Below are 20000 nucleotides of genomic sequence, written 5' to 3'. Positions count from 1 at the left end.
TCCCTCTTTCTCTCTCTCTCTCTCTCCTCTCTCTCTCTCTCTCTCTCTCTCTCTCTCTCTCTCTCTCCTCTCTCTCTCTCTCTCTCTCTCTCTCTCTCCTCTCTCTCCCCCTCTCCACTCTCCTCTCTCTCTCCCTCTCTCTCTCCTCTTCTCTCTCTCTCTCCCTCTCTCTCTCTTCTCCCTTCTCTCCCTCTCTCTCTCTCCTCTCTCTTCTCCTCTCTTCTCCCCTTCTCTCTCCCTCTCCTCTCTCTCTCTCTCTCGCTCTGTCTTTATTCTTTCTTTCACATTATCTCTTTTTTTCTCCTCTGTCTGTCCCTCCCTCCCTTTCTCTCTGTCTTACTCTCTCACCAACATGATCATCAATTCAGTTTAGTTCTTTGATATTGTCTTGCAGGTGTTAATGTCTTCCTAATGGAGCGTTTTTTCCCATGCTCTCTGCCTCTCTCCTCTCTCTCCTTCGCTTGTTCATATCTCTCTCTATTTTCTTATTCTTTTCCCTTCTCTTTTTTCTGTCTCTTCTTCTCTCTTTATCTTCTATATACTATATTTATATTATCTATTATCTCATATCTCTTATATTTTTCTACTATTTTATATTTTACTCTTATCTATTATTATCTTTTCATATTCTCTCTTTCATATATTCTCATTATATACTTTCTCTTATCTCTATTACTATCTTCTTCTTCCTTCTTCATACTTCATTTCTCTACTCTCTATTTCTTCATATCATCTTTCTCTATATCTATTATTATTCTCATTCTATTTACTTTATATCTATTCTATCTTATCTCTCTCTTATTACTCATCTTATTCTTATTATTTCTCTATATTCTATTACATCTATATATTATTCTTCTCTCCTTCCTTTATCTCTCTCTTCTTTCCTTTATCATCTCTCTTATATCTATCATTATTTCTCTATCTCATATTATATTCTTTTTTCACATTATCTTATTTTTTATCTTCTGTCATTCTTATTTATGTCCTTACTCACACACACACATGCATCATCAGTTAGTCTTATAAGTACATTGCACGAAGTCTCCCAAGACGTTTCACCAACAACATCACACACCACCACTGCATAACACACATAACAGTAACAATATCATGGTACACGAACTTTATACACAACAGCCACGATCACTAATACATATATATTTACTGAAAGACAGAACAACAACAAAAAGCATGAGACAGATAGAGACTGACAGACCAGAGAAAAAGCAGCACAGGACTGATAGACACAGACAGACAGAGAGAGAGGTTTATAATGCATGGATATTTATTTTGCTGATATAGTTTTAAAGATTTTATTTTGAAATGATGATGTTACTGATATTAACAAAAATTGTACCAAAGAATTCATAAAGTTATAGGCAGTGTGCACCTTTAGAGATTATCTGTAGACCTCAAGGGGTGAAAGATCATACCCATTTTTCCTTTTATTTATTGATCATAATCATTTTGTACATAAAATGAAAATATTTTGGCAATGCCCTTTTCAAAAGTAAACAATCTATCAATTCCACAGCAGGCTTCAAGATCAGTCCAAAGAATACTGCAAGAGACTGAGCTATGAGGCTTGCATACTTAAGTCACTCAAGCACCCGAACATCATTGGCTACCGCACATATACCACTAGCAAGGATGGCACCCAGTGTCTGGCCATGGAGAGTGGGGAGAAGTCCCTCGCAGACCTTATAGAAACCCGGCTGGAGAACGAGCTTGGTCCATTTTCTCCTCAGAAAATACTCAAGGTAAGAAGGATACTTGTTTTTGGTGCCCCCACCCCCCTTTGCTTACTGTAATTAGGATGTACTTAAATGTGTCCTGAATCATTTCTTTATGCGAATATTCTTCGCAATTGATATGATGTTACTTGTATTTTCACTTATATATTTCCTTGTAATGCAAATTTGAGAGACCTGATTTTCTTATCTGTACTGCCAGTTTTATAGAAATATAAAAATAAGTTAATTTACACAATAAACATTAAGAAAGAGTCAGTTAATTGAGTTACATCGAACTCTCAGGTTGCAAAGGATGTTGCCTCTGCTCTTCAATATCTTCATGAAGACAAGCGGATACTGCATGGTGACTTAAAGAGTGCTAATATACTCATCATTGGGGACTTTAAAACTGCTAAACTTTGTGATTTTGGAGTGTCACTAAAGTTGGATGAAAAGGTATTGTAACAAAATATAGGGAACCATTTTACAAAAAGTTAGGGCTGTATGTTAAATATGTCTATTGTGATTATGTAATGATTTCACAGTTGAAGATCAGCAGAAGGAAAAATTGGAGTATATTTTATTTTTTAAAATCAAATTTGAAGTCTTGATAGCAATAGCATCTGAGAATTTGTTATCATTATTTGGTAATATAATTGGGATTTGTGTATTTATGCTCTAAGTAACATAAACAGATCATCTAGTAAAAAAAAAAAAATTGTATTTCCATGTGATTTTGTATTTTTGCAAAAAAGTTCTCAGATATTTTTTCATGGCTTATATTTAAATTCTATGATCTTTCTTTTAATCATCTGTTTATATATATTTTGTAACATGGGCATTGAATAACAAAAGATTATGTACAGGGTGTGGCAATCTGCAAAGATGATTGTTATATAGGGACTGAATGTTGGTCTGCCCCAGAAGCCATCCTCGGAGATACCATTTCTAACAAGACAGATATGTTTGCCTATGGCCTTATTCTCTGGTAAGAATAAGATATTTATACTTATGTATGCATTGTTACTTATTTATTTTATTGATTCAAAGATGTACTTAAGAGTTTGGTGATGACTGGTGTGTTTAATTAGCATTGTTGTTTATTCTTAGCAACCCATTAATCTGTCATCAATTGTCACTAGTATGCAGGTATTTATCATTGCTGGAGTTTTAATTTTACAAGAGGAATTTTTTAATTTTTTAAATACTTGGTTGGGTTGCTGTAGATTTCTGTGGCAATGATTTTCAAAATATGGGAAGAGTGAGAAAATATTGTTTTTTTTTAAAGATTTGGTGAACTACCTACAGGACTATGTTCATAGAAAATATATACATTTTCATCTTACAGTGGCACATTTCAGCATTTGTAATAATTTATTTGATTTGGATTATTATAGGTATTGAACATATGCAGGCTTGCTTGTCCTGTTATTGTTAGTGGTAAATACTTTAATACTATTGTTTATAAACTTGAATATACTCCTTTTTTTTCTTCTTTTTTCTCTTAACAGGGAAATGATCTCTCTTTCCCCACCCCACGTGGACAAACTCAGCTCTGAATCCACTGATGAAGTTGTTGATGAAGAAACAAGATTGATGTTGGAGATGGAGCGGGAGGAGAGCTTCCAAAAAGCATTAGGTGTGTAAAAGAATGTATAAATGTTATCATTCTTATTATTGTTTTTAAATATGAACTAATGTTTGAAACCATAACTTGAAATAATATTAATCTAAGGATACCAGGAGTGCATGTATACATGCAGAGACCACTGTGGTTTTGTTTTATTAATTTTGTTTACACACAGATGGCTCCATATGCACTTAGTCATCAGAAGTCAAGACCTAGGCCTACCTGATCTCACTTATTTACCCCATTGCTTGTATTTTGAGAAAGAACACTTTTTAATTGTAGTTTACTATTATTATTGTTAATAACAATATGATTGATAATAGAAACAATAATTATCATAACAAAATCAATGTCCATAACTGAAAATATATTTTTTTCCTGAAAATTCAATGAATGGGGTAAAAAGGAAGAAGACATCAATGTGTAACAATTTATTAATTAATTGGACTGCACATTTTCAGCTGGTTAAAGATGTTCAAGGACATACAGAGCTAAAAAAACAATTTCTGACTAGGTACCCGGCCTGCCCTGCCCAATGTTGTCCTTGAAGACGAATACCTACCGGTCCTTGAGATCTTCTATGCCTGCACTGACCCCGACCCTGAAAAGAGGCCATCAGCTGGGCAAATCCTGCATGTCATTGATTGTCTTGAAGATTTAGAAATGAACAACACAAGCAGGGGAGAAGATTCAGTGGTGAATGAAAGAAGCAACAGAAATGGACATATTCTGGAATAAGTGAATGAATGAATGAGGCATTATTGTAGTTACTGTGTTTGGTAGTAAGGATTCTTCTGTAGACTTTTTGAATGTTTGTTTTTTTTCTTATTTAGATACTCATTTCTGTAAGTTGCTCTTAGAAATTAATATGAAACTTGCATTATTTAGTGCATGTATTAGTAGTTCATAGCAGATAAAATGTAATCTTTTTCTGTTATTTTTTCATATACAATATAATTTGTTATTCTTTGTTATGTATTCAAATTCTGTATCTCCTTTTCCCTGATTATTTTTCCTTGATATATGCATAGAAATGTATTTTTTTTATGAATTAATATCTAAATTGTTATCTTTGTTGCACTGAAATATATGTTTTGGTAGGTCAAGTTACCTTTAGGATTAATTAAGTAATAAAGATGTCCTTCTATGGTCTGTTTTACTTTTTATATATTTATTGAAAAATTTTTCACCACATCAACATCTAAGGTCATTAGTGGCGTATTCAAAATACAGCAATAAGGTGAGGCCTGGTGAGCGAAGCCCCCAAGTATAGCTTATGATAGAATATTGTGGTGAAAAGGGTAAAATTGAGTTAATGATCCAGACAATATGTGTTAGTTCTCAAAGTTTGTAGAGCATTGCAGTGCATGGCAGTGAAAAGGATAAAGATGAGATAGCAAATGAGTGCAGAGAGGATCTGTAAAAGGGGAAGGGGTTAAGGGTATATGGCTGTTAGATCAAATGGAGAGGAAAGGAGAGTAACACTATATGAGGAAAACTACAAAAGAGCCATTATGAAACAATCAGTGGGTAATGTGGGTAGAAATCAATGTAGGAGAAGAAGAAAATCCAGAGAATAAGATAAGGGAACAGGAGGTGGTGAAATGTCCGGAAGAATGTCAGGAGGGGAAGGATCTGGAGAAGGACATTGTTGTGACATGAGGGAGTCGCATGAGCATCCAGGTGGGAGTGGTAAGGATAATGGGGAAGGAAGAGGGAATAGTTTTGCACTTGGAGGAGAGGATGGTGTTTAGAGGGAGAGTGGGAGGAAGAGGGATAGGGGGAACTTGAGGAAGAGGAGGATGGATATCGGCACATACTTTGGATGAAGAGCAAATAGGAATAGGAGGATTGGAGAGTGGATAACGGAGAAGAGTATTCTCTTGGGTCATGGTTAGGTGGTTAAGAAGTTTGGATGTCTCCATGGGTTTCTGGAGGGGACTTGGATAGGAAGGTCTGAGAAAAAATGTTTTCTTATGAGGTGGGGAAGATGGAATAGATGTCTGAGGAGCTGAGGAAAAGATGGGTGTAGGAGATGGGGTGGAATGTTTAGATTGTCTAGTGCAACAGGTAGAGTGAGGAGGGATAGGCATCGGGGAAGTGATAAGAGATTGGAGTATCTGGATTTAGACTGGACAAGTTATTTGACTCTGTTCCCCTTCCATCTTGAGAAGATGGGAGGGGAGCAGAGTGAAGGACAGTTTTGGAATCAATAGAGAGAAACCTCATTGGCATGCTTCCTGTCTGGTTTCATGTAGAATGAGGCCTAGTTGGAATCTGAGAACTGCTGGTACAGATTCAAGCATGTAGGCAGGGTAGCTCCAGTAAAATACATTATGGGAGCCACCACAACTGGTACATGTGTGACTGAGCAGAGCAATTTGAACAGTCTTGACCAGGTTGGGCACATAGAGGGCAGCAGGCTGTGGATGTTTAATGATAAAAGGTAAAAAGCAATATAAATGTGCTAGACATCTAAGGTCATGTAGCACTATAGGAAGGTATAATAAAGAGTAGTGAAGGGAGGTCGAGTTGGTAATTAGTTGCTATACATGAACAATCTAGAGTAATATTGGAAAGGTTAAACATGGGTAAAGGAGTTGATAAGTGAATGGGTTTAGCGGGCTGTGGAGCGACAGCATTTGGCTGGGTTTCTAAAATATTGTTTCTGACATTGATGAGGAAGGGGTTGATAGGGTAGAACACTCCACCAACATGCTAATCTTGGCAATATTGGCCTCTAGGAGGAAAAGTATAGCACTATACTACCACTGCATCATAGTCAACAAGGCAGGCATATGAATCATTTTCACAGTCTGACCAGTCCTTGCTGTGGACAGGACAATCAGTCTGGGAGACTGAAACAGTTACAGTACAAGTTTTAGGGGAGGAGTGAGATTGGGCAAGAATAAGTTTGCCAGAGAGGTCAGTCAGGGTATATAGTACATGAATTTAGGACTCAGATACATAAATGTGACAAGGTGTGAATGATTGGAACAGCTAAGAAAGGAAACTGTGCCTACTTGATTTTGGAGACTGTGCAATTCCCTGTAGGAGGGAATTGCAAAGAATTGATCCCACTTGGTTGGGCTAAAAAGAGTACTCAAAAGGTTTGTAGAAGTGGGAGCAGTAGAAGGATGAGGGAAAGAAGATGAGTTGGTGCGGAGTGAAGTAATATTGTGGGAAGGAGGACAGGAGGAGGGATGAATAGTAGTAATAACAGGGGAAGGGATAGACAATGAAGAGGACTATCCAGTAGGAGATGTAGTAGAGGATGTTGGGAGAGAGGAGAGGGGTGTATTCTGAAGGTTAAGTAATGACCGAGGTGGATGATTCAGAATGGACAGAGCTGACACCAAACATCAAGCAGCAGGTATTAGTATCAGTGGTTGGAACTGTGGTCAAGAGAGAGGCAGGGGTTGGGAAACCAGAATCAAATTTAGATGGGCTAGATGATGAAGGGGCAAGCCTTATAAACCATGGTGAGCCTGAAATAAGAGGGGAAAAGAAACAGACTATCTCTCAGGGCCCCCCTAATGGTAAAGGCTAGTGATTAACCAAGGAAATACTTTGCCCACAACTCCCGGAAGCCATTCATGATCCTTTCAGCACAGCTCTCACACCCTACGAAGTGGAGAGTAGATGAGAAGGAAACGGAAAGGGGAAGAAGAAAAGGACCATGCAAAATTATGTGAAGTGAGGGCTTGGGTTCAAGGTAGGGTTGATCCCCTACATTGGGCCTCAGTCTCCATCTCCTAAGCCCCCCCCCCCCAAGATAATGAGCAAGGGATGGGGGGGGGGGAGGTATGGTCTGTTGTGTGTTTTGAATTATACAAATTTATACCATTCCTGCTTTTTTCCTAATCTTTAATAGCAAATTTTCATTACACTTTTTTCTTTTTCTTTTCTTTTTTTGGTAGTTTTGTACATTACATGCATCCTTATTCCAGTTAATTTCTTTTTAATTTAAGTTTCTTCATGCTACTTATCTATAGTAACAGTGATAGTTTCAGAGTGAAGTTTAATGGCTTTTACATACTAGCACTGCAAATGAACACAACCATTAATATCTTTGGATTATTTCTTAATTAATATTTAAGAGCAAAGGATATAAAAAAAAAAAAAAAAAAAAATCAAGAAAATAATTTAAATGTTTTATTTTATTTAACACATTACAGCAACTGAAGATAATAATATATTGTGGTAAGATTAACAAATAAAATAAAATCTCTTCAAAATTTTTCTTATTTAAATCCTCTTAATGTACCACTTGCACAACACTTGATTTTCTTTGCCACCTGTTATCATCTGATATTGAAATAGAAACCCACTTCCAAGATTAAGACACTGCCTTGTACAAGAAGCTTAAATATAAATCACCGAGTAGTCACCGAAGTATTAAAAATCCTGAAATATAATTTATCTGTGATGCTAGGATTTCTGTGTCTGAAGAAACAATGATTGCATCATTAAAATTTAAATTTTTAATCTGGAGAACTGATACTTTATGGGCAAAGAGTCATACTTATTTGCAGTAAAATTGGCTAAGATTGCTTTTATGCATTTGACGTTACTGCCAGCTTCTTCAAGTGTTCCATGAAGACCTGTAAGCTGACATCATCTGTGAGAACTGGGGCACCACCATCCTGAAAAATCATTGAACACTTATTATAAGTTGGAGTCAACTTTCAAAAAAAAATATCTATAATAATAATAATTAAAAAAATAACATAAAATAAAATAAATAATAAACAAAAAATAATAAAATAGAATGAAATAAAATAAAATAGAATAAAATATAATGACTGCTATATCAACACCACAAATGAAAGGAGATGGGGCACAAGGAAACAATTACCTAAAAATTAATAATTACCAAAAACTGCATCTAAATGTACTAGCTTAAATTATAACCAACACAAAAACATTAAAAACACAATAAATCTCTGGAACTTGCCTACTACAACCAGACTATTAATTTTTACACAAAGAATAATTGCTAAAATTTGATATTAATATCTAATTATGTATATATTTTTTTACATCTACCAAAGGAAAAAATCCTTCACATGAACTCCTATGTTGTATAAAAATTTACAAAATTAGCATCTTATTTTTCATTTAATTACATACTTGATACACATCTAAAGACATTCTTCTTAGTCATCTAGCCCTAGCAATTAAATAAAATGCCTTACATAGTAATACCAATTCCATCTACTTATTAACACCAAAGATCAGCCCACACCATCAAGTTTTCCAAGAAAGTCTTCAAAATTCAAGAATGATATTATTCCGTAGACCATTAGACCCATGTCTGTATTTGTATTTCAAGAAAGTATATAACCATTTAGCTTTCCTTTCTTTTTCATCATATTTCAAAATTGCATTATATCAAGTCAATCTTGGAAAAACTCAGTCAAATAAGTTTGTTTGATTTTAAAAAAGAAAAGAAAACTTTGTAAGCAATGACCCTAAACTGAAATATAAAACCAGTGTGCATTTCACTTATCAGCCCATCACAATACCCAGTAAAATTTGAAGATGTCACACATTTGTAAATGTTCATTAAAGTCAAGACTTACCTTTCATAATCTAAAATGACCAAACCCATGGAAATATTCAAGGCAAACCACAAGGTTTGTGTTAGTATATAATTTAACAGTGTTTAAAAGAAATAATTTGTTTTTGAGTTGTGTGTTACACATATTGTGCTCAAACTACAAAATTTAATATCCAGCACCTTCTAATGAGTGTCACAAACACCATCTTAAAAGGAACTAATTATATTCAAATCAAGCCTTTTGCTGTGTTTTCACCATCACCAACAAGTGCTACAATTTTGTTTTGGATAAAAATAAAAGCAAGTTTAAATTTGTGCCATCACCAAACCACAAAAAAATAATAAATACCGTAGAATTGGGGTCTGGGATCGCAGACTGCAAAGTCAAAAGGGGGGGAAAAATTGTGTGCTCTATATTAATTTCTGATTCCCTTGATATTTAATTTAACCAATCAAACTGAATAGTTTATATATTTTTTTTTATAAACACAAACAAAATAATATACCAATGAAGGGATGTATATGCAAACTTATTAAATTGATTAAATATTTAGAATTACGTTTTAAAAAATTTACTATATATAAACACATACTTACCCCATACAAAGCATTGTTGTGTGTTTGAGAAGGATTCACTTTGGAAAGAAGGAACCGAGCCTGGCAAAAGAAGCAAATTTGTAAGAATTTATATATAACTTTTGGGACAGTATATAGTGCACAATAGAGTATTACTTGCAAACTTCACTCTTCAAACACAAACCTGTGATCCTCCTTGCTCTGTCTCAACATAACGTGGAATAGGGAACCTGGTTGCCAGGATATCTTGAGCATCATCCACTGGAGATTGTAAGAGTTCTTTGAAGACTGCATATTCTTCTTGTTCATGGTAACCCTCCCTCTTCCAGGCTGCCATTGTCTGAAATATACAACGGGTAAAATTTGTACACAACACTCACCCATGTAACACCTATGCCTAATGCTGTGTTCCCATATTACTCCATAAATGAACATCTTTCTATGCATGAACATGCCTAATCCGTTACTGCCAGGTCATGTGTATAGTTGTCATAACAAACCCCTTGATCTGCTGAGTATGGCTATATGCATGGCAACATGCTAAAGCACATTGAGCGGGAAGTTCCGTTACACATGTTGGACTCCCACTCCCAGTGTGAGGACGGTTGCCATGGAGTCTATGATACCATGAGATTTCTAATACCGTCACTGATAGATTAATTTTGCAAGCATATAAAAATGTAATGAAATAAACATACAGAATTAAATGAGCTATCTAAATATACAAAGAAAAACAAAAACCTATATAGGCAGCAAATGCAAACAAACATCGATTTCCCCGGCAATACACACTCACCTCTCCAAGGAAGATAAGCACATGGAAGAAGGTGTCCAGGAGCAATATGCGATCCGGCTGAATGGAGGAAGTGTCAAGCATAACAGGCTCAACACCTTGGAAGGAGTAACTGCACAATACGGGCTGGATCATGGTTAGGCACTCTGTCACAGTCTCACGGTTCAGCATGCATCTGGAAACGGTAACCACTGATAAGACTAAGAAATGCAGAAGAGACATACTGGAGGAGTGATAAAAATATTCAAATTCAGATCTAAACAAAAGTTTCTTGCATGTTTACCGATTCCTCAAACTTATCTTTTTCTCCTAGTCTACAGTTTCTAATTAAAAATTTTCATGAATTCTATTTGTTATAAAGAGACCTTATGCACAAAAATCAACCTCAACGTTAATAACTAGAACACCTCACCTGTAGAAAGAGGTTTCATCTGGCGAGTTGTTAAATACTTGGAGGAACTGTGAACGTCTCAGATGGAACATGAATTGAGGATAAAGTGTGAATGTATCGTGGAAGCGATAACTATTGGGGTCGTTCGGAGTGAAATCACCAAACTTCTGACACTGTAAATAGAAAAATAATTTCATATGAAACACGAAGCATTTACAACCATTAGTGAAATAGCTTTTACTTTTCAACAAGTATTACCAGTAGTAATAAATGAGGTTCGATGGGTTTCATGTTTTAAAAATTCATACCAACTGGAATGTCTTTACACTTACAAGCCTAATCAACATCCTGTCCACCCAACGCAGGACATCTGTTCCATCCTGATCAGTCTCTGATCTGTTGACTGCTAAGCGTGCCATAAGCACAGCAGCTGCTTCTTGGTCAAAACCAAGGGAAATGAATTGCTGCCCTGTCTGTGCATCTGCCCAACTGTTGGAAAAAATATACACGTAAAAAAAAATATATATAATAATAAATTAAAAATCATATCTAGAAAATCAGGAACTAAAAACATCCAAACTTTTCTTTGCTTAACAATTTCTTTCAAAATATATTCCTCAATGCAAACTTACTTTCGTGCGACTGTTGTGACTCTGACCCTCGTCTGTCCTGAGGCGTGCTGGTATCTAGTAATGAACTGAACATGTCCTCTTGTGCCTGGAATGTCTGAGCCTTGCTGGTTGGCTACCTCAAAGAATATGGCCACAGTAGTGCTTGGTCCTAAACCACACATCTTCCACTTGGTGGTATTCCCAATGCCAATTTCAGTTTCAGCAACATTTGGTCCTTTTTCATTGGCAGACACACATGGGCCAAGTGCACCCGCAACTAAATTAAAAGAAATAATACACATAAGGAAAGGACTTTGAATAAATATTTCATATGTATAGATGATAAATCGTAAAACCAATGAAAACTTCTAATATTTAATGCACATAAACAAAAAATACTGTGCCTACATATGGATTAAAGAAAATCTTACTATAAAAGAAGCTAGAGACAGATGAGAAGACAATTTATTCCCATTTAATCCATTATATAATGTAAAGCTGAAATGTCATAATTATCAGAAATGCATTTCTTACTGAAATATTGGCATTTCATAAAGAACAATCAAAATATAAAAAATATTCTATTTAAAATTGATTGTCTAAAAATCTGTAACATACATACTAAGTTAACACTTGTGCAAAGAAAACTAAAAAACATACTTTTAAGTTCCCGAGAAGTCTTCACCTCAAGAGTGGCATTGAATGCCATCTCCAAGTTACCCTTCTCGTCACGGGCAAACACCCTTTGGAATGTTGTCCTAAACAGGGATGACTGGAATGAGTCTCCCAGAACCATGTGACCTCTGTAAGTAGATGACAACTTCATTAATGCATACACCAAGTTTATGGCATTCCATCAACTTTTTATTTCCTTTATATATAAAAAAAATAATCAATATAGCAATAAGTATCTTTTTTAAATCACACTGACAAAACATGGACTTACAAGAATGATTCTCAAACTCACCCTGTGTAAGTGGAACAATACTTCATTTCGTGCAGTCCAACCTGATCCAGGGCACATGCATACAGGTCAATAATGTGTCCGTTATCAGAAGACCTCTTGGCTAGTGCTTCATAGAACTTGATAGCCTTTTTCATGTACTTACAGTTGTCCTGGAGAATGAGAAAAGGATTACAAACTCAACTAAGCTGAGATTACTTTAACCTTTTTACAAAATGGCAAAAAGAGATTTATAAAAACACAAAACATTATGTAAGCCATCAAAATTTTCTCTCACCTTCTCAATATCATGATGTGAACGGATAGGTCTGCGCAAATCATCATCCACAACCATTCCTGGGCCTACAGAGCACGCTCCTCCCAAGAAAGTCATGATACGAGCTCCAGTATTGGGGTAACATGCCTGCAATATGGGAATCATATAAGAGGGATCAAATAATTTATTTTTATAGATATTGCCATTCTACCTTTTCAAAACAGAACTGATCATAAAGTCAATAACAAGTATGAAAAATATGCTTTGTACAACCTGATACATCATCAAAATACTGTGGATATCACAAAATGAGGCACTACTAAATGAGGTAACTTGGGCTGATTATAAAGTTACAGATTGCTGGTAAGATAATAAAATTCATTAAAATGTATGACTTTCAAGAGTACATATTTTGAAGTACCTAATAGAAACCATTATCTTTTACTTCCAATTCAACACTGCTTCATCCAAAGAAATTCATCATTACCTCTAGCAGACCAACAGCAATAGACAGAGCAGATCCTGTTGCACGCAAAGGTCGCTTTCCTGAGGATACTGGCCAGGGGTCACGGCGGAGGTCAGTCAGGATGTCTACTAGCATAATCTCACACTCCTGCACTGGCTGCAAGAACCTGTTGTTCATCTGACCAGGTTGAGGTGCAGGAGCAGCCTGGCCTGGCATCTGAAAAGGTAATATGACAGGTAAGTGCAGTGGACATTTGCTTACTTTTCTCTAACAGCAGCAAATATCAGCTACCAAACTAATTTCTAGACTTTCTCCCTCCCCCTGTTCTTTCTCAAGATCATAAAAAAAAACTATCTCTACATTAAAAGAGCACTCACATATAATGCTGTAACAAAATGTTATTAAACCTGCAAACAATTACAAGGTGTTAATCATTACCTGTGTTTGTGTAGCCTTCAGTCCAACCCCAAGGTATTCTTGTACAGACTTTGCTGTCTGGTCTTTGTGTCCTGGAAACACGTACTGCTTCCTTAAAACTTCATTTGCTAATACGTGAACCTGAAAAAAATAAGTAGTGCTCAAATTAAATTAGTTTCAATTAAAGTTCGCATTCCATTCTTATGTTATTGCCAACGCATATGCAAGGCACCCAGACAAGAAGACAAGATACTCACATGTACATGACGTCCAAAGGTGATTAATCCCACCAGGGCATTAGCTGGCATGAGTGTGAGGGACATTGTAATTGATTCCTTTAGGGCTGACAACTCTTCCTCATCAACACAGGTGTCAACCACAAAAAGGAAAACTGGTGGCATATTCTGCTGCCTCTGCAAAATGAACATGAATTTTCAGAATAAAATGGTCACAACCCCCTCTATAACAAGGAAATCTCTTCCAAAATGTTTTTTTATTATATGAAAAATACCGTCTTTAGTACTATTTCAAAGTCACTGGAAATACTACTTATCTGCAGATATCATAAAAAAGAACGTACCATAATAGTATACTCAATTGTTGAATATTGAGGGAAAAGCTCAGCTGGTTGACTCTGCTCACTGATGGATGCATAGCTACTTGGGAATGGATTGCGCTGGAAACAGAAGCAGCATACCCACATCTTTGATCGGTAGTCAACCTGCAAGATCACCATTTCAAGTTTGTAAGTTTTCTATATAAAAGAATATAATCTGACATACCATTAAAAACAAGTACCAAAGAAAAATTTAACTTTTAAATTTCATGATTAATTCAGCAATATCACAAATTACAAAACCTAACCTGACAGAGAGGGTTCAGGATGGCCCCGCACTGTGACTGAGTGCACTTCAGGGGTTCATAACAGATTGGGGGCAAGTCATCTCGTTTCTTCAGGGGTGTGAATGCAGCAGCAACTGGGACCACCATGCGAGTAGCTTCAATCCGGCTTGATGGCCACACATTCCAGGAAAAGCGTACGCCCTGTAATTATGTTAGTGTGAGATCTCCACATTCAGCAATTGACAATGAAGATGTAGCTACACTTGGGTTATTCAATTTCCAAAAACCCCAATACCTTATCTCATTATACAATATCAATCTCATTAAAAGAAAAATGGTCTTCATTGTTAACCTTCTTCCAAACAGTCATTAAACAAATAACTATTTCCTTACTTCTTTTGTCTCTTGGGATTCAATGAAATCTTGAAAAGAAGACTGCTGTGGCTGTGGCTGCTGCTGTTGCTGTTGCTGTGGGGCTCCATACTGTTCCTGCTGGTACTGTTGCTGTTGCTGTTGCTGTTGTGGGTGTCCATACTGCTGCTGCTGAGGTTGATAGCCCTGCTGACCCTGGGGTTGGTATCCCATTTGAGCTTGGGGTTGGTATCCTTGCTGTGCCTGTGGCTGGTAACCCTGTTGTTGCTGTTGGAATTGCTCATGTCCCGGCTGTTGCTGGTATTGCTGGGCTTGCGCCGCTGCTTGTGGTTGGTACCCATACATTCTATCAAAAGAAAAAAAAGGGGGGGAATTAGTCTTCTGTATGATAAAACTGGTCCATAAAGATAACCTACAAACCTCTGAGATATATTATCAACTGACTATAATGTATTCCTGACAATTAATTATACTGTTCCTGAACTCTTAAAAATAACAAAAGTATAAGTAGCTTTGAAGTAATATAGTTCAAAGTATTTAGAATAACTGATCATAAAAAAACAGTGATGCACCATTTAAATCCTACAAATCTTTATGGAAATATATTCAATAAACTAGTCCAAAATTTATGTTATTTACAAGTGTCCCCATACTACAGAAAAAACAAAAGCAATGAAATGAAATAATTCTCCCCAAATGATTGAAAGAATGTGGAAACTTTTACACACAGCAGAAAGAAGAAAAATAATTTAATGTATAAACAATCAATAAAAAATAGTAAAACAATACTACACTACACCCAAAAAATATTTCTCCAACTGACATTATGAAGAATCTAAATTCCCTCCCCTAAACCTATGGGAGTGTAAAACCTGACCAAAAAAAAAGATATAGGTCTAAAAACAAAGTATCCATCTCAAGTCTAGAAACTTTTTTTTTTTAGTCTTCATATGGGTTCTAAAATTGCTAACCTTCCACATCAGTCCATGTGTGTGGGTAACAATTACAAAGTCATTATCTACAAAGGACCAAAAAATGAAAACATACTACTAAAGATTACAATTTCAAATACAAATTTTTATGCCACAGTTACATTATCAAAAGTATATATATATTGCATAATCTGTGACTGCATTCCAAATATATAATATATATATATATATATATATATATGATATATATATGTATATGTATATGTATATGTATATGTATATGTATATGTATAATAATAATATATATATATTAATATTATATATATAAATATATATATAATATAATATATATAATATATATAATAATATTATAAATATATATAATAATATAATATATATATATAATATATATATATAAATAAAAGTATATAATATAAAATATATATAAATATATAAATAAATATTATAATATTATATATATAAATATATATATATATAATAATATATAAATATATATATATAATAATATATATAAATAATATATAATTTATATATAATATATATATAATATATTATAATATAAATATATATAATATATAAAATATTAAATATATAATAATATATAAATAATATATAAAATATATAAATATATATAATATAATATATATATATTATAAATATAGTATTATATAATATATAATATATATAATATATATATTAATAATATATAATATATAAATATATAATATATAATATATATATAATATTATAATATATATATATATATAATATATATATATATATATAATATATATAATATATATATATAAATAATAAATATATATAAATATATAAATAATATAATATATATATATATTAATATATATATATAATAATATATTATAAATATATAATAAATTATAATAATATATAATATATAATATATATATAAATAAAATATATTATATAATATATTAAATATATAATATATATATTATATATATATATATATAAATAATAATATATATAATAATATAATATATATAAATATAATATATATATATATATTAATATATAATAATATAATATTAATATATATATAATAAATAAAATATATAATTAATACTATAATATAAAAATAATAATAATATATATTATAATATTATATATATATAATATATAAATAAAATTAAAATATAAAATATTAATAATTAAATATATAATAATATATAAATATATATAATATATATATATATATATTATATATATATATTATAAATATATAATAATATACATAATTAAATTAACTATATATATAAAAATTAAGAATATTAAGAAATAATATAATATATATTATGTAATAATATAATTATATATAATATAATATTATAATACATATAATAAATAATAATATTAATATATAAATAAATATAATAGTACATTTATCTTAATCAGTTATATCATATATACATAATCATAACTTAAATGTATCATCTATTATATATAATAATAATATCTTAACTAGATAATTAAATTAAACTAAAATAATAATACCTATTATTATATAATCAAATATTATTATTAAATCTATTAAAAATAAAATAATAATAAAAATTATAAAATAATATTATAATAATGATAAAATCTAACTATAAGATAATTCAATAGAAAACAAATAAGTAAAACAACATTTTTAAATAACATACTAATAATTCATTAAAGAAATCATTGACTCTATAGTATTAATCATAATTATACTTAGAAAAAAAAACATTATCAAAAATAAAATATAAAAAAAACTATTACTATTCATTATTAATAAAAATTTTATAAAGCTTTAAAAAGTCCCCATTAAACAGATGCCTTACAAATGAAAAAACGAGCATCAATTATCCATCATATTCACATTTACAATCACAATAGGGTGTTGGATCGGCAGAAATAGGATAACCACTATATCGAAAACAAAAAGATGAGGCATCCAACTACGATTCAAATCTACTCACAGGGCCCCTGAAGACATATTGCAAGGAAGATAGATGTAATAGGCCTACTCTCTGTAACTGCACCTCTATAATAAAGGACCTGGAAAGTTCATAATCAATATATAATTGTATACATTGCTTAAGAAGAAGAAAAAAAAATAAATAAAAAAAAAAATAAATAAAAAAAAATAAAAAATAAATAAATAAATAAAAATAAATAAATAAATAAATAAATAAATAAAGATTGGCAAATCTTCTAATCCTGAGTAAAAAATCAAAAGTAAAAGAATTACAACACACTGTATTCTTTTACATAAACACAAGAGCTATTTCTTCTCCCATTTCTATATCACAGGCTCTTCCTTAAATCTAGCTGTCTCATTAGCACTCATTTATTATTCATTACTTATTAAACTATTTTATGTATGAAGTCACAACACAAATCTTAAAGAAATTCACCAATGTCTTTATTGTGCTTATCAAAGCTGATAAAAGATAATCATATTATGCAATCTTCAGAGATAGATTACAGTATGATGTTCATAAACAAGGTTAAAACTATACTGTGCCTGGCTACTTTTGGGTACTGTGTTGGCTTGATATGCTACCTAGAGTAGGTACTCCAAATCTTAAAACTCAGGAATCTATTCTTCTAAAGTATAATTAAAGCACATCCAGAAAAAAGGTAAATAGGTAAAAAAGTAAAGACAGGACTGAACCCTATCATTAACCTCTTAATTACAGGAAAGGCTATAGTTACCACAATTTGCAGACATGAACATTTAATCTACAAATAAAAGAAAAAGATCATCAAAAGGAAAGCAGCACTCACAACTTAAGTCCACTCAGTGTTCCTGAGTTTCAGAGCTATCTTACCAAGCATACCAAGGTGAAGGGGGTGTTGGGGAGCCTAAAAGGTACCAGGGAAACTGCAGGTAAACTAACAACATAACACAACGAAGATAATTACTCACTATATTTCTGAAAACAGGGAGCAAAGCCCCCTGTGACCCTTTCCCATGGGGGGCTGCTGACCCCCAACTCCTGCCCAGGGAAACAACGAATCTTCCATGTATTCACGGTAGGACAGTCTCGGCATTAAGTGCTTTAGCATGTACGTCATACACTCTACTCTGCTGTGAATACATGAAGGATTCTCTGTTTTCTACTGCATTAGATAAATAGTGGCTGACTTTGTTTATATTATTCATATTTTACCCTGCAATTCCCCTGGCACCTTTCATGTCCGCTCCTGTTATTGGGGCCAAGATTGTCACTAATGGGGGGTATTCAGAAAAATTACCAAAATAAAAATCAAGTTCAAAAACAGGTCCAGTTCTTGTAACCCAATGTATGCAGTACCAATGCAGTGAGAGATGTTCACCTTGCAGAGCCACTGCTCCTACCAACTCATCACATCACTCACAAGGTGTGTTATGCACAGCTGTCTAGAATATATTTGGCCAGACTGAAGGAGAGATTTTGCAATTCCAGGCAAGGAGTTTTACATCATCCCCTTAGCAATGATAATAACGCATAATGTATAATTTAACCCTGCAAAAGCCTAGGATACCTCATGCACGATCTACCTACTGGATGGTCCAGCACCAACTAAAACCACTAAGATGGCAAATAGATATGAGCAATAAATTAATTCCAAATCAAAGGTATTTTATTTCTAAAAAAAAAAAAAGACAAGCCCAAAATATAGGTCAACTGAATCATGTCTGGAAGTAAATGTGCAGATGCTCAACTTTCTTTTCACTCCGTTTAATACAAAACTCGTACAAAATTCACCTGAGTTCTATGACCACACAACTGCCAACACCTCAAATACCACAAACATACCAGCTGATTTCATTCACACTGATAAAGGCAATCAAGAACTGCACACTTCCCCCAAAAGCCCCTCCTCTACCTAATATTTCGTCCAGAAGAGGAGGCATTTCTCATGCTCTTCTCAGAAAGGGCATGACGTTCCCTGAGGTCGGCTGCTGGCTTCGAGAGCAATGTCCTTGAGGCAACAAGTATGAACCGTTTTCTTGTTTTCTCTCTTATATTACTCTATTTTGAAACAGAGAGCTTTTTCTCTGAGCATCTGATTGTCCAAATTAGATTAATAATGATTCAGAAGTACAATTTATTAAGCCCAAATAACAAAGAAAAAGAAAAATTTGCTATAAATTCAGATTTCGATATGCATCCACCTCTGCTTTTGTTTTATACAAATTATGCATCCAAGTAATTGGAAATTACATAGTATCACAAATATGAATCAAATATCACATGAGAAGGAAATTAGAGGGAAAGACGTTCATGTGACAATGAATGACACGCAAACAAATGACAGACAGACATTAACTTTTCACACAATACATTTAGCTACAAATTTGCATTTTCTCACTCAAACACTTCGGATTTGACTAAATGATGAATATAATATCTAAAAAAATTCAATATTTGAT

At 33.2% G+C, this 20000-nt stretch overlaps 2 protein-coding genes across 5 annotated transcripts in view; one reads left to right on the top strand and one right to left on the bottom strand.

Moving 5' to 3' along the window:
- Window positions 1-4513, top strand: part of LOC119598939 (lymphokine-activated killer T-cell-originated protein kinase-like) — a 5921-nt gene extending 1408 nt beyond the window's left edge. Inside the window, 6 exon segments of the mRNA XM_037948652.1 lie at window positions 395-430; window positions 1483-1763; window positions 2040-2192; window positions 2603-2724; window positions 3248-3375; window positions 3881-4513. Of these exon segments, the coding sequence (XP_037804580.1) occupies window positions 395-430; window positions 1483-1763; window positions 2040-2192; window positions 2603-2724; window positions 3248-3375; window positions 3881-4104 (944 nt within the window). The 3' untranslated portion in view covers window positions 4105-4513.
- A 2994-nt stretch (window positions 4514-7507) lies between these two features.
- LOC119598938 (protein transport protein Sec23A-like) overlaps window positions 7508-20000 on the bottom strand; it is a 12762-nt gene continuing 269 nt past the window's right edge. The window contains exons 2-19 of one of the 4 annotated variants that reach the window (XM_037948648.1): window positions 17557-17635; window positions 14640-14964; window positions 14268-14447; window positions 13984-14124; window positions 13661-13816; window positions 13425-13544; window positions 13008-13202; window positions 12542-12667; window positions 12268-12416; window positions 11961-12103; window positions 11322-11577; window positions 11022-11178; window positions 10711-10862; window positions 10302-10473; window positions 9690-9845; window positions 9527-9586; window positions 9279-9305; window positions 7508-8012 (exon numbers count right to left, since the gene is read on the bottom strand). In XM_037948648.1, the coding sequence (XP_037804576.1) occupies window positions 7923-8012; window positions 9279-9305; window positions 9527-9586; window positions 9690-9845; window positions 10302-10473; window positions 10711-10862; window positions 11022-11178; window positions 11322-11577; window positions 11961-12103; window positions 12268-12416; window positions 12542-12667; window positions 13008-13202; window positions 13425-13544; window positions 13661-13816; window positions 13984-14124; window positions 14268-14447; window positions 14640-14964; window positions 17557-17573 (2622 nt within the window). In that variant the 5' untranslated portion in view covers window positions 17574-17635 and the 3' untranslated portion in view covers window positions 7508-7922. The remainder of the gene's footprint in view (window positions 8013-9278; window positions 9306-9526; window positions 9587-9689; window positions 9846-10301; window positions 10474-10710; window positions 10863-11021; window positions 11179-11321; window positions 11578-11960; window positions 12104-12267; window positions 12417-12541; window positions 12668-13007; window positions 13203-13424; window positions 13545-13660; window positions 13817-13983; window positions 14125-14267; window positions 14448-14639; window positions 14965-17556; window positions 17636-20000) is intronic. The other 3 variants (XM_037948649.1, XM_037948650.1, XM_037948651.1) reach the window with 3 other exon arrangements.

The sequence above is a fragment of the Penaeus monodon genome, chromosome 42 (assembly GCF_015228065.2).
Source record: "Penaeus monodon isolate SGIC_2016 chromosome 42, NSTDA_Pmon_1, whole genome shotgun sequence".
NCBI lineage: Eukaryota > Metazoa > Arthropoda > Malacostraca > Decapoda > Penaeidae > Penaeus > Penaeus monodon.
Note: the sequence above shows the minus strand (reverse complement) of the source record. Positions and strands in the feature narration are given on the sequence as shown.